The sequence below is a fragment of the Rhinolophus sinicus genome, chromosome 8 (genome assembly GCF_057876585.1).
Source record: "Rhinolophus sinicus isolate RSI-liver-muscle chromosome 8, RSI-T2T, whole genome shotgun sequence".
Lineage (NCBI taxonomy): Eukaryota > Metazoa > Chordata > Mammalia > Chiroptera > Rhinolophidae > Rhinolophus > Rhinolophus sinicus.
The window spans coordinates 7455939-7471602 of NC_142508.1; the positions used below are offsets into that span (position 1 = coordinate 7455939).

The window sequence follows — 15664 nt, forward strand, 5'->3', positions numbered from 1 at the left end:
CAGCAAAAAGCAAGCTCTCTGCATTCTTTCCAGTTCTTTCCTCGATGTAACGTGGTGCCCCTGACCCAGCTTTATTGCTATTACACTCCGTGGTACAACAACTATGCACAAATCCCGTTTCCAATATTGATTAGAAACCATGACTCAGCATCACTGAAAGGAAATACTAGTCAAGCTTACAATTAAAATTAATAAAGAAAGAAAAAGAGAGAGAGAAGGAAATAAGAGATATCATCAACAACTACTGGAAAACTCCAATATTCTCCTCCAGTTTGCATGGCCTTGAATTTCTGACTAGCTCATATCCCCCCACTCCAGAGGTTTATAAACAAGCACAGTCGACCTACATGCTATCAATGTTTTCCAAATGTCTGCAAATGACTCACTGATAATGCTTGGAGAGAAACTGTGCTCAGTGGGCAATTTTGGAATGTACTGCTCACTCAGAAAGGCGAATTATAATAGAACAGCTACACGTCACTTTTTCTCACGTTGACAGAACGGTAATAAAAAACGCTAGGAACATATTGTTCCTGAGGCACCCAGTGAGGCCCTCCTGCTAACACCCCCAGGTCCCTAAGCCTCTGTCTGCCTCAGCACCTGCAGAGACCTGGGTCTCTATTTAAGGCTGAATCGTTAGGATCGACTGATCCCAGGGCCCTTTTATACAGCCTCATTTGTGGTCATGGCAAGTTCTGGATTCAGCCTCAGGAAGGCAGATTCTGTTTGTCATTTTCTGTGCGCAGTTCAGCCCTTCACCACCCCCGCGGGCTGTATTTTTCTCTTTAAAATTATGCAGTGATACGAGATGATCTCTGAGGTCTTCCTCTGCGTTATGTTTTTGTGATTCTGCGACACACCACAGGAAGCGACTCAGAAATGACAGAGTTAGGGCAGAGAGGAGGAAACAGAAGCAGAGATTAAAGACACATTTCCTGCCTTGGGGAGCTCAGGCTGAGGTGACAATCCTGGTGGATACACAGGCCCCTCCGAATAGGACCTGGAGTCTGAAAGCAGAGAATTCTTTGTAGGTGGAGGTCTGGATGATGCATTATAAGGAAAGGGCCTAAATTCAAGGCTTCTTTGGAAAGAGTATGTTGAGAAAGCAGCTATAGGAATTCTAGTCCAGGAGGTAGGAAAACCTGCACCATTTTTCTGAACAACTTAACAAGACGCCCCTCATGGGGAGGGGGCTGGGAATGGGCTCCTGAACCCTGAATCCTCTGCCCCTTACTGGGACCACTACTCCCTCCTGCCCTCTAACTTCCACCTGGCCCTTTCTCCACCAGTCGGGCCTGAGGGTGATACCCCACAAGCTCCTCGTCCCCTCATTTCACTCCTACAGGTGCCTCTGGATGGGCCGGCACATGGACAGCCCCCGCAACGCCACCATACCCTGCGGCTTTCTCCTCCAAGGCTTCTCTGAGTTCCCGTACCTGAGGCTGGCGCTCTTCCTGCTGCTGCTGGCAATGCACCTGGCCACCCTGAGTGGGAACCTGCTCATCCTGGTGGCCGTGGCCTCGGTACCCAGACGGCCGCCCATGCTGCTCTTCCTGTGCCAGCTGTCATCCATCGAGCTCTGCTACACGCTGGTGGTGGTGCCCCGCTCCCTGGCCGACCTGGCGTCGCCCAGCCTCGGCAGGGGCAGCCCCATCTCTTTCCTGGGCTGCGCCGTTCAGATGCAGATGTTCGTGGCGCTGGGCGGGGCCGAGTGCTTCCTGCTGGCCGCCATGGCCTATGACCGCTACGTGGCCATCTGCCACCCGCTGCGCTATGCGGCCGTGGTGACCCCCGGGCTATGCGCGCGACTGGCCCTGGCCTGCTGCCTCGGAGGACTGTTGGTGTCCGTGGGGATCACGGCGGCGGTCTTCCACCTGCCGTTCTGCGGCTCCCGCCTGCTGGTGCATTTCTTCTGCGACATCACGGCGTTGCTGCACCTGGCCTGCACACGGAGCTACGTGGACGAGCTGCCGCTGCTGGGCAGCTGCGTGCTGCTGCTGCTGCTGCCCTTGACGCTCATCCTGTCCTCCTATGGCGCCATCGCCGCTGCCCTGCGCCGCCTGCACTCGCCCGATGGCCGGCGCAAGGCCGCCTCCACCTGTGCCTCGCACCTGACCGTCACCTTCCTGCACTACGGCTGCGCCACCTTCATGTATGTGCGGCCGAAGGCCAGCTACTCCCCACGGCGGGACCGCACGCTGGCGCTGGTCTATACCAACGTCACGCCGCTGCTCTACCCGCTCATCTACAGCCTGCGCAACCGCGAGATCACCGCCGCCATCCGCAGGGTGCTGGGGCGGTGGCGTCCGGGCCAACTGCAGGGTCAGTCCGTGTGAACCCCGTTAGGGACAGCAGGTAGGGACCAGGCCAGAATGGGCACCTATGCTCCCTAAACGGTAGTCTATCAGGAGGTATCTGCATCAGGGACGCCACCAGGGGGACTCAAGGACCCGATTCAGGAAACAGAACCTGGAAAATGGCCACAGGAGAGCCTCCCAGCAGTTGCCTCACCCTCCACCCCTCCCTTAAAGAATGGCCAAAGACAGTGTGATACGGACGCATATCACAACCCTGGACCCTCATCTGGGGCTTCCACAAGCGCCTGCTGAGGTCTTCCCACCGGCAAGGTGGTGGGGCTTGCAGTGACGCGACAGGCAGAGCTCCCCGCCAAAGGGAGTCCGCAGACAGGGCAGACGTGTATGCTCAAAGCACATTCATGCCGGCGCTGCGGGGATCAGCGACAGATTAGAGATTGTTTAAATACCAGTATGTGACTGACTAAATAATGGTGTAGCCCTATAATGGTGTCCTATGCAGCTGCCAAAAAAAACAAAAAGAAAAAATGACGCAGTTTTATCTGTGACAGACTTGGAATCATCTCATATGAATGCATATATGCATACAATTATGCACCTTGTTTACATATGTGCGTGTATATATAAACAAGGTGCATAATTGTATGCGTTAAGGAGTCATTCTTGTTTCTGCACATTCTTGCTTGTGGCCTCTGGTTATTTCCACTCCTGGAACGCTCTAGTCACAGACCTGCACAGGCTGGCTCCTTGGCTTTCAGACACTTCCTTGATTGAAATATTGACTCCTCATAGAGACCTTCACTGGTCACCCCATATAATATTTCCTCTCTGCCCTCTCTCACATTATCATGCTTTAATTTTCAATCATCTCTCATCATTGGAAATTATCTGACACTCTCTTTAATGTTTTAATTGCCTGCTCCTCCCCACAGAATATAAACTCTCTGAAATTTGTCTACTTTACTCACCATGGTATTCCCCGTTCCCGAACAGTGTCGAGCATGTAGTAGTTGCTTAGGAAATTATTTAATGAGAGAGTAAATAGAGCAGGGTTATGATATGCTGGCATTTACATCTAAAAGCACATAGAATATAATGTGTGTGCATGTTGTGTGTGCCCGTATATGTCTTATATGTTTTACACACACATATTTGTAACCAAATTAAGAGTCTGGAGGACAGAGGTGGGACAGACTTTTACTTTTCATCAAATAGTTTCCTTATACACATATATGTGTTACTTATTTAATAAATACTTTCACAATGAAAATAAAGGCTAAGGAGAGGAAGAGGAATGTATGGAGGATTTTTTTTTTTTTTAAAAAGAGCAATTAGAAAAACAGGAGAAAATTCAAGATAGCATGGCGTCATGGAAACCAAGGAAAGACAATTTCAAGGATGGAGTCATCAACTGTGCCAAATGACACTACTATTTCTGGAATAATATGAGGCTAGAGCCAGAGATGACTTTAAAGATGTCTAACCCAGCCCAAAGAGCACCAAATTCACCTGTGCCAAGATCTGGCAACCAAACCACTCAGCCCATGTCCAGAAATACATCGGAGCCAGAGATCATGCAATGACTGCCAGACCCCAGCCTGTACTTGTATCTTTGTTCTTATTTTTATTGTGGTTGTTCCTGGATAAACTGAGGGTCCCAAGTTTGGTTGCGGGTTTTGTTTGGCTGCCCTGCTCTCCCTCTGCCTCTCATTCCTGTCTTGCAAGGGAGTTCTGAGATGGAAAGGCCAGTGGAGTGAAATGCCTGGAAAGGCTGAGACCTGGGCTGGGGGTTGAACATGGCAGATCAATCAAGCGTGTGGGCTGAATTAAAAATAAATAAATAAATAGTAACCCACTCAAGTAAATGAAGCGGAAGAATCATTTATAAGGGATATTAAAAGACCTGTAGACTCTAGGAGGGCTACAGAGTTGGGCGTGGAGTCAGTGAAGCCAGCATCCTGCCTACACCACGTAGCACGACTGCTCTGGTGAGGACCCCACCGTTCTGCTGTTAGAGACAGAGCATATATCACGCTGGGGACCAGGTACCAGACTCTCTGTCCCAAGAACCAGGCTGCTTCCAGCACTTCCTTCTCTACATGGTATGCCTACTTCGACACATCACTCCTGAAACAAAATCATGCATGGGCATCTGATTGAGGAAGTCTGGGTTACGGGGAAGGAAGGCAGCTGTCATGGGAAAAGGGATTTCAGGGGCAGATCAAAGACATTGAGGGTGTTTTAGGAAGGCTGGCTGTGTGATGGGTAAGGTAGCCCTTCCTCCCTCAACCCGTGGAACTCCACAGTGAAATCAATTACCTGTCAGGGCACTGGGATTTATGGTTTGTGTGGAGGCTCCAGTTCCATCCTGGACATAAGGCAAGGGAAAGAAGTTGACGAGGAAGAAGCTTTAGTGACGGTGTGGCTATGTTTGCAAACTGGGCCTATTTCAGCTTTGTCCCATGTCACTACTAAACCCGAAAGTCATTTATCACTGATAAAACATTTTGCTGCAGGAGTAGTTGAAATGCAAAGCTTCAGCAGTGAAATTCACTCCCAATTTTTTTGGAAACCATTTTGCCCATAACATTCTTGGAAATTTACTTCTAAAAAGTATGTCAGAACATAAATCATATTTTCCTAGGAGAATAATATTGTGGCTATAGTTAATAACACTGTATTGCAGATTTAAAAGTAGCTGGGATTATGGATCTTGAAAGTTCTCATTGCAAGAAAGGAACTATGTAACCATGAATGGTGATGGTTCTGAGCTGGACTTACTGTGACCATTTTGCAATATCTACAAATACCAAATCGTTACATTATACACCTGAAACTAATGTTATGTCAATTATACCTCAGTAAAAAACACACTTTAAAAAAAGGACGATATTATAAATAGAAGCGTAGTTTTCCAACTAAAAATATTATTATTAAATTAATCCTCTACATGACCAAAAATGTATCATAAAAATATTACAAACTTTAACAATAATTTAAGTACTGAAATAAATATGCTAATGCCTTATAAAATGTGCAAAAGAGGTACCTATTCTTAATGCAAGGGTCCCAACCATAAAAGGTACATATAGGTCATAAAAAAATATAATTTGGTATTATAAACTTGATTTTTAAAAATAATACGCTAGCTTTAGTAATATTGAATAATTTGTTGGGTTTTTTTAGAACTTGAGTAAATATTTGGACAACCTAGATATCTTAAAATCATTTTTCAAGGATGTTTGAAAAAGATACCTGTTTTTCTCTGAATAAACATCTCTTGTAACCAGAAGCCTTCAAAATTATTCCACCGATCTTAAAATCCAACGGGTAGAGTCAGATTTTTAATATATGTTTGATGGTGATGATATTAGTGATGATTATAGTGCTTCTCCCACTAGAATTTTTAAAAATGAAAGAGCCAACCTATTCTAAGCCTTGGAGTCAGACCCCTTGGAATGACTTGGGAAATACTTGACATCGGGCAAACCTCGTGAAGCCTAATCCAGCCTCAATTTTCTCCTTCCTCAAATGAGATAGTGACTGTGACATTCCCTGAATGGGATCAAACACAATACAAACGTAAGGTCTTTTTTTTTTTTATTCCTTTCTCAGGACAAGGAGAGGTGGAACCCCCATCTGACAAGATCAGAGCTGGAGAGTCATCTTTCTTATGGGAGCTGGCGGATGGATTTTCTTTGGATTTTTTCCCCACTGGACTTGGGGATAGATGGAGAAAGGGAAGATGGCTGTATGGCTGCTTCTCAGGGCAGCACCCATCTCTCCCCTCTCTCCACCCATCTTTCAGGACCCTGAAAGTAAGTTCACTATTAATAGGAAAACAGGCAAGATGGGAAAGGGTTCTTATTGCCTCTGTGAATAACCATTCCCAGCCTTTACACTCACTGTCCTCTTTGGCCTCCCTTCTAGCTTCAGTGTCCCCACGCCCACCCCACTGTCCAGAAGGCCTCCTGGGCTGGAGTCTGTTTTCTGCTTCGGGATGGCCCCCAGCTGCCCTCTATAGCACCACAGGCCGAGAGCTCTGAAGCTTTCTGCACTTAATGCAAAGCTTGCGGAGCAACTCCAACCAGTGAAGTTTCTCAAAAGGTATTCCCAAATCACCTCTCACCAAATCCCAAGGGTGATAAAAAGCACATTGGGTTTGATGTGGAGAACTGTTGGAACAGCTTGTATTTTGCAAAAGAGAAAAACAAGAAAATGTTGAATTTACAAGGCTCAAAAGAAGTAAAAGTGTGAGGGAAATTTTAGTTTTTATTTGTAGCATTCATTGGTTTAACTAGTTCCTTTCTTCTAAAGTGCTGAAAGTCTTTCAAACATAAAAAATACCTAGCCTTCGTCAAGGGTTCACCATAGACTAGGCACCGGGCTAAATGCTTCCCATGGATTATCTCATTTCATCCTCACAAGAGCCCCATGCAACAGATATTATCATTCTCCCCAGTTTACAATGGAAGAAACTGAGGCAATGGAGACTTTAACTCACCCAATATCATAAATGCACAGGGTGGGAGCCAAGATTCAGATGTCGGCATTCCAAGTTTGGAACCTACATCCTCAGTGACCAGACTTTGCTGCCTCCAGCCAGGTCATGGTCTGCTAAGTAGACAAAACAGCCTCTGCTACCCAGGGTGCATCTAAGTCTCTGACCCCACCCCCCCAACCCCTTCCTTCACTCTCTCCCCTCCACTGACCACATACAGTTTCTCCCTCAACCTCTGGGTATCTAAGGGTCCACCCCCTCTGTTAGGGTCACATTTCCCATCCAAGTAGACCCTTGGGAGAGAGTCAAAGTGATACCTGACTGGCTCACCTCTGGTCCACAAGAAATCCTTGAGCACCTGTGCTGTACCACCAGGAGAAATGCCATTCACTTCCTAGTGGCCCTGTTGCCTCTACTTTGCCTTCTCAAGCCTTTCTCTAGCCACATCTCCTCTTACCATCCCTTAGGCTCCCCAAACTCCAAGGGGTGCATATTAACTGGTATAAGAGAATGAATGGCTTAAGGTGGAGGGGAAACCCTGCCATCCTTCATCCATGCAGGTAAAGAAGGACAAACACCAAAGAATACCAAGTCTCTCCAAAAAATTCTTCTCTCCAATCTCGATCCTTTCATACTGGGCTGAGGGAATGGGACAAGAGTCAACAATTGATTTCAGAAACCCTCTTTGAAAACTCTACAGAAGTTAGCAAGCATTTCACTTTGGAAGATCTGGGTAAGAAGCACTGATCTGATTGTTCTCATACAAAGATAAAACTGAGACAGAATCTATTTTAATATATTTATCAAGATGCAGAGCCTTTGGAGAAACAGAAGAGAACAATTAGCAAAGATCTCCTGCTATCCAGTGACAGATATTTAAGTAGCCATCATGACTTAGAATGCCCCTGGGACCTGGACCATCAGTAAGTCATCGGGCTATTGTGAATTGTGTCCTGAGACAGCCCAACCTTTGGCCAAGGGAGTCAAGAGACTCAAGCACAGAGAGTCCCGCACTCCCCATGAGAGAGCCCTCTAAACCGAGCTAGCAAGAGGCATCTCTCTTCATCAAACTCAAGACCAGCAGAGGAGTCATCTATTTGGAGAAAAGGCAGAGCTTCTCATTTGCACTATTTACTGGGAAAGCTGATGATCGGGCAATTCCAAAAATAGAGACCACAGGTTGAGGGACAGAGATGGAGAGGGAGCAGGAAGTCAGATGCAAGAAGACAAGGCAAGGTGTGGAGGACAAAGCAGGAAGATCATTAACTGTGAACTAATGCCAGGGGAACCGGGGAATTGAGAGAAAGGGAAGAGATTAAGACCTACTCTGGTATGTTAATGCTCCTCTAACAAATTACCACAGATTTAGTGGCTTAAAACAACACACATTTGTTTTTATATAGTTCTGGAGGTTAGATGTCCAAAATCAATTGTACTGGGCTAGGTCAAGGTGTTGCCAGGGCTTATTCCTTCTGGAGGTCTCAGAGGAACCACTTTCCTTGCCTTTGTAGCTTTAAGTGGCCACCTGCATTCCTTGGCTTGTGACCCCTTCCTCACATCACTCCAAACTTTTGCCTCTGTCATCACATCTCCTTTCTCTGACTCCAATCTTCCTGCCCCCTCTGATACACTGGGCTCACCTGGATCATCCAAGGTAGCCTCCCCATCTCAAAATCCTTAATGTAATCACATCTGCAAAGTCCCTTTTGTCACGAGGTGAAATTCACAAATTCCAGGGATTAGGATGTAGACATGGGAAGGGGGATTATTCAACCTACCACAGATCCCAAACATTAGGGCAAAATGGAGGCCAATATATAGGCCCAGAGGTGAGCCAGAAGACTCTAGAAAGAGAAGCAAATCAGCTTCCTTATCTAAAGGCCAGGAAGCCAGTTGTATCTAAGAGTAGCAGGAAACACCCAGCCAGAACTCTTCTTTTCTGCATTTTTTGGGGGTCATTAAGAAACATCATTTTGCTCAGTTGGGGCAAGGAAAAGATCCTGAAGCAGAAAGATACTGCCTCGCCTTCCGCTAACCTCTATGTAGAGAAGGTTAGAATGTCAGAGCCTGACATTCTGACACATCAGGCAGATCTTACCTCAGTTTTCATCTCAGCTGGCTCTTTACCAATTGTCTAGCACTAGCCAAGTCTCTGCCTACCTCACAGCACTGCTCTAAATTTGACAAAATAATGTCTTCCTCTTCTCACTCCCTAGGACATGGCACACACCCAGGTCCTCCGTTTGGACTCAGCTCACCCCAAGCGAGGGGAACTGAGAAGGGCCTCTCAAAAAGAATCCAACAGGTTCTTTTAGCAAAATATGTCCCATGCCTTATGCTTAGTGATCACAATCTCAGTGTCATGCAACAGCTTGGTCCTGCAGCCAGACGTGTCGTGGCCACATTCCTTCATTCCCTCTTCTGCCCACAGGGACCCACAGCCCCACAGGGACCCACAGGGACCCATAGTCAGTTGCATCTATGGAAAATGAAACAGAATGATGAGCAACCCAGGCCAAATACCAGGGAGAAGAAGCTGAATGCTAGATCAGGCTTGAGATACATATGGAGGACAGAGACTGCAGGAACCAGCGGGGAGAAGATCGCGGAGCATCTCCTCATTGAAAATTCATGGAGTTGAAACTGAAGGCCCAACCTGTCCATGGCGGGCAGGGGTGATGAGCTAAATAGAGGACAGGCAAGATGGACAATTCTCCATGAAAGATGAACACTGTATGGAGAATAGTAGGTATTAATATAACCGTCAATGCTTTGGGAATATTAGATCAATATAGTTTTGTCTTTATTAATTCCAAATTTCTAGTTGTCCTGAGTCACCTAAATCAAAATCCACAGACTTCGGATTTGAACACAGAGATTTTGAGAAACTAGAAGCACAGGGAACTCAGGACATGATACAGGAGATGCCCCTGCATTTGAGAAGGAAAACCTTCCCCTTCTGGCACAGGTGTAGGGAAAAAGAAAGCAAGAGAACAGTAAGAGAAGTAGATAGTCAAATATATGTGTCCTGACCACTCCTTCTGAGGGACCTAGGTCCCTTAGCATGGAGAAGTGATGGAGTGAGAAGACGGCCAAAAGCAGAAATGTTTTTCTGATCCCCATTTGGAATCCTGGTGGGAGACCATTGCTCAGGGTGGCTCAGAAACTCCACAGTCGTTGTGGGACAGCAGAGCAGCAGCCGTGGAGAAGGGTGACAGATAGGGCAATCTGAGACACACTCCTGGATCCTAGAACGTGGGCTGGCTGTAAGCCTCTAGCTCCTGCATGCTCAAGCAGAAGGTGCAGAAGGCAGCTGGAAGTTCTACCAGAAAACAGAAAACCTGTCAGGGGAGGATCAGGTTGGTGGAGAAAAAAAATCTACACAGCGGACTTCCTAAGCCAGGACCCCAAATGGAATGACAGTTAGTTCTTGGAGTTGGTGTGTGTCTGTGTGTGGGGGGAGGGAATCATATTAGAAAACCCTGGAGTGAGACAATTTCAACAAAAGGATTGCCACAGAACCCTGACAAAGCCAAGACAACAGTCCAACAGTCCACGGGTCCCTCAGCTGCAGACATCAACAGTGGATGCCACGGCCAGACCCAAACCAACCACCTCTCAACAGAAACCAGTCATGTGTATATACAGATGACAGTAGTTGCCCAACTGCAGAGACCAGCCCAGAACTCACAGGAAACAAGAGTGATTCAATACCCTCATAAGTTTCACAATATCCCAATAGTATCAGTTTTTCTCTTATACCCAGAAGCCATCTTGAGAAAGACATAAACCATTCTGATCAAAGGTTGAACTTTGAATTAATTAAATATTTAATTAGTATTTAATTAAAGACTGAAAAAGAAAGATTAAGTCAAACAGACTAGTTATACTGTAGAAAACTAAGATATTTTTAATTGGCATATTATATTGTTTGCTTTTTTTTTTTTTTTCCCTTTCCATACTATCCACCAGGATGTAGACTCCAGAAGATAAGATCACTTTGGAAAACAAAGAAGCTACATGAACATCCATGAAGAGTGTATTTTAATTTGTTACTTCATTACATGGGTAAGTTGACCTTAAAGTAAAGGTTGCTCTCACTCCATGTGTGTGCCAGTAATCTGTTAAGGAAAGACTTTTCCAGAAATAGGTTATACCATACCTGCCCAACATTAATACATAATAAGGAAGCTATATCAAGTTTCAAGGAGATGACTCTTATAGAGCATTTAGTACTCATTAAATACGAGTTTCCCAGTCTTTCTTCCTCATCCCCACCACCACCACTTAAGTGGTTTCCTCCAAGTCACATAGAGAAGACCAGAGCACAGAAATACCATTTTAAATGTTTCCTGGAGTACAGAGGTAGGAAGCAGAGCAGTATTCAGACCCTCTCATGACAGAGCTAATTTGTGATGGGTTGTATCCAAGGTTATTGAAGCTTCTGTGGAGTAGAGTGGCCATCACCCCAGGTAACCTGCTTCCTACAAGGTGCCTCTTGACATTTCATTGAGGAAAGGTAAAGAAAGGCTAATTCTGGTTTAAAGGGGTAAAAAGTGCAAAGAACTGAAAGGGGAAGGTGCATAACTGAGAACCAGATATAGTAGCTCACTGGAAGGGAACTAAACTGTTCTTAGTAACAGGAAAGCCTTGTTTCAAATAGATATGAGGGTGGAAGGGGGTGTGGGGGTGATGGGGAAGTGAGGGGTGGGGCAATTCCAAAAAAAGTGAAGGGAAAGACCCAGGCAAGCAGCACCGTCTTTATAGGAAGTGAATTTTCTCCAAGAGCTAGGTGTCCAAATAGCATATAAAACATTGGTTCTGTCATTGTAACTCCTGGTGTGGATCAGGCTCAAAGGTGAGAATTATTCCTATCTCTTCAAGACAACAGTTTAGAACCTATGATGGTCTGATTTCAGTCTCAGACATCGGCATCTAGGGTGAAAGGAGAATACTGTAATGTCCACACTGGAAAACATAGACTTCCAGAGCTGCAGGATCCTTAGAGGTCTAGTCGAATCTCTATTTCACAGATGAGGGAAGGGAGACCCAGGGAGATTAAATGACATGCCCAAAGTCACGGAACTATTTATACCAAAGCCAGAGCAAACACCAATTGTTCTGTGCCTCGTTCAGAGTGTGTGTCACAGTAGAATATTTGCAGATTTACCTTTCATGGTATAAATGACTCAAAACCTGTAGTCACGTCTACTTTCCTGAGGCAGAATTTTAATTATACCTTCCTCCCACCCCTTAACACTCACTTATGTTGTCCAAAGTCCATTCAGTAGAGCTGGACATTAAGCCAGCGAGTTGATTTTTCCATCCCTATTGCAATATGACATATCTATATGAATAATAATTTTTAAATTTTCATTTGGAATATTAGAAAAATGTTTCTTGTAGACATTTTTCAAAATATAGAGGAGCAAACACAAGAAAAGAAAACTAACTATACACCTATTACCAGAGATAACCCACTGATATTTTAAAGATCATCCTTCCTGTTCTTTTTCTACTCATATGTTTCTGTCATTATATACATCCAGATGTATGTACAGTATTTTTTGCCATTCAGGATTATACTGAACATACTATTTTCTAATCTTTTTGGTCATCCAGTTACATATCATCTATAACTTTAGTGTTTGGAAAAGGAGGAAAGATGCATTTTTGTTTGAATGGCAAGGAAATATTTTTGTTAGATGGTCACACGCTGTATCATCTGGAAGATGGTCCCCAACGGTTCTTCTCCTTCACCCTTCGCTCACCTGTACCAGTTCATGCTAAGTCTACCTTATGTGCATCGGGAGCCCCCCCCCTCAGGTGTCACTTTCTCTTTCTCTTCTCCCCTCTCAGTCAGAAGGCCCTTTCAGTTTTTGCTTTTGATGGCCTTTGAGGTTGGGAGAGCTTAGGTCCTGGGCTTAGCTGAATGATGGAAGGAGCAGAGGTGAACACGTCCTGCGTAAGAAGACCATACACTGAAACTACCATTCCCCAATGTATTGTTCCTAGAGTGACACAGCTTCAAGATAATTAAAACTACATCTTGCTGACATTGGCCAATGATTACCAAAAATAAAATTCTAGTGGGTTACTCACGAACAATGTCTGTATTTTGTTCCCATATTACCAAACACCCATGTTCTAGTACCATAGAAACGGACAGGTACATATTGGGGAATCAACCCCATCCTGACTCATTGTTTTCTCTGTTCCTTCTAGTCATTCCAGTGAAAAGATTACAACTTTGTGGAAGGTGATCAAGAACAGGGAGATCAAGCTTAGAGAAAGCTGGAGACGCTTCTGGTGGTATGAAAACATGCAAAGGAAACACAACTCAATGGAAATGTGATATGGGAAACCACCAAGGGGCCTGTAGAAATATTTTAATGATTGTGAACTTGGGATTTCTCAGTGGCTTCCTGGCCATGGACAGGATGATTCTGCTGTGCATGGCTTACTTACCACTCCCTGGGCACTAAAACTAGATATGTGGAAGGAGGGAGAAGACGCATTCATTCTCTTCCCTTAGGAAGGAGATCAGGCTCTGAGAAGTCATGGAAGCGCTCATAGCCTGATAACTAGAACAATTAAAAGTTGAGATAAAACATTTCCAGAATGTCTATCCCATTGGGAACTTAGAAGAATAAGCAGCTGTGGTTACCAAGAACTAGCTTGGGGGGAAGAGGGATGAGTAAAGAAACACCCCATACCAAGAGCAAGTAATTGCCCTCTGGGGATTCTTAGGTTCTGAAAAGTTATCAGCTCGGGCTGACAAAGTAAAACCTCCATTCCCAGGAAGAGGACGGACAACTGCTTCAAGGACTTCCTGAGAGATGCACTGCCTTTCCATCCCACATGAGTTCTGTGAATAGGTGAGCACTGAGCCTCAGTGAGTCCTGCACGGGGAAGGTTATGGGGAGGTTGAGATGATACAGCCCACATCCCTGGGAGTGCCCAGGACTGCTCTGGGATCCTCCACTGGTTTTCTCACTGGTCATGGTTCTTTGATTCTCCCCATGACCATGCAACTCCTTTGCGAGCCACTCTATAGAGTTCTCGGGTCGTGGTCAGTCCTCCACTCAACAGTATAAACTGAAGTGCTTAGCATTTACAGATATACATTCAAAGAACTGAAGAGTGGAGATCAAAAGAGACAAGGCTCTTTTCTCGGCCTCCAGGCATTTGCACTATGCTGGAGTTAAGAAGAAGGTGTGGAAAAGCGGTGGGATTGGTAGAAGGACCAAAGATAGACATGACCCCATCTTTTTTGATGATTGGACCCTGATCTGGTGGAAAACTTGGTGTTAAGGATTCCCTCACTCCAGGAAATATCTGGGACCAACTTTAGAAAGAAGCACATGTATCAGAAAGCCAAAGGCTTTCAGCTTAACCTAACTGGTTCTCTCATTTCTAGTTGTACGGCCCCTTCCTTGTTTCATTAGCCTCTGGTTATCAAGTCAGCCTGGTTGTGTTCATTAACACCTCCCCAAACAGTTATGTATGATACGAACGCTTTTATTCCCCAACCCAGTCACCCATAATATTTTACTGCCTCTAGTCTCACCAGCTATACATTCTTAGAGTGATCAAAGACTGATGAATTACTTTCCCCTTTTTATACTGCTTTGAGCTACAGCTTATGTATATTCTTTTGTTGCAGATCTTTAGAGCTGGGAGAGATCTTGGTGTTTACCTGTTCCTTGTGCAGACAAAGAAACTATGGCTCAAAAAGGTAGTGATTTATAGTGATGCCTGGATGGTTGATTGATACAGATTGAAACCCAGGTCTCCTTACTACCAATCTCCATACACCTTAAACCTCCCCTACTTTTTTCAAGAAGCAAATGGACTAGTTGTTTCTTTACTTTTACTTCGTTATTTCTACATATCTGCTTGGCTATTTCCATATTCCAACTCGATGTCTCCAGTTACCAGACTTTATAATTGAGATTCCTCGGAATACCCTGAAATGATCATAACTCACTTTCTCTATCCTCCTGCCAGGCTGAGTGCGTGGACAAGGAGACGAGGCTGTATTGATCCCTGTTACCCCAGCCACTAGACCTGCCACTGGACCAGGCACTACTCAGTGCCCAGGAAATATTCACTAAGCCAAGCAAAGTGGAATGAAATTCTCTAACTACCCCCAAAAATCAGAGGACAAAGCTATTTATTAATAAAAAGTTTATCATCCTCTAAAAACAGCATCAACATTTTTTTGGAAAAAAGCCCTGGGTTTCCTTGTCTGTAAAATGAAATGGATGGGAAACATGATCTCTATGATTCCTTTCATTTCTAACATATTTTATCTTTTTATACAGTAACAGAGCCCTTCTGACGGGATTTTTATCCATGACAGTGACTCTCAAGGTAAGAATTCAGGATGCCATAGCAGCCTCTGGATCATAGTAGAACAGAGCTGAATTACTTCCTCTGCTGGTATCTGGCTCCGTGGGCAGCCACTGTCTCCCTGGGGCCACACTCGGAACCTCAGCCCTCCATTAGCTACCGCCCTCTGGCCCTAGAACCCAGTCTCCAACCCTGAGACCCGGAAGCCACTTTCTAGTCTTTGCAGTTTCTATGGTGACACCTTCTGACTACTACAGGGCCAGGGCTGAATAGAAGGCAAGAGATACCTGCTCCATTCAGGTTTTCTTCTCTCTGCCTCCACCAACAAGAGCCCAGGCCACTATTTCCAGCCAGAAGAAATCTAAATTGGATTATGCTTTTCAATTCCATTGTATTTGATTCCATGGCTCTACTCTGGTTTTCTTAACCTGGATATGTTGTATTTGTCCTTTTTATTGGCTGTCTCATTTGATTTTCACAGATTTCACCAAGA

At 45.0% G+C, this 15664-nt stretch overlaps 1 protein-coding gene and 1 long non-coding RNA gene across 2 annotated transcripts; both read left to right on the forward strand.

The window, feature by feature from the left end:
- The first annotated feature begins 1352 nt into the window (after nt 1–1352).
- On the forward strand, nt 1353–3631 carry LOC109436639 (olfactory receptor 10AC1-like). The gene has a single exon (XM_019715365.3). It carries the CDS (start codon nt 1356–1358, stop codon nt 2334–2336), a length of 981 nt encoding a protein of 326 aa, XP_019570924.1. The 5' UTR covers nt 1353–1355; the 3' UTR covers nt 2337–3631.
- Nucleotides 3632–10786: 7155 nt separating this feature from the next.
- Nucleotides 10787–14978, forward strand: LOC109436632 (uncharacterized). The gene is made up of 3 exons (XR_016022219.1): nt 10787–10884; nt 13042–13694; nt 14483–14978. It is a non-coding gene; the product is annotated as an uncharacterized LOC109436632 (long non-coding RNA).
- The last annotated feature ends 686 nt before the right edge of the window (nt 14979–15664 follow it).

Excerpts from the sequence above, each read along its gene's own strand:
- LOC109436639 (XM_019715365.3), top strand. The coding sequence starts at position 1,356 with ATGGGCCGGCACATGGACAGCCCCCGCAACGCCACCATACCCTGCGGC.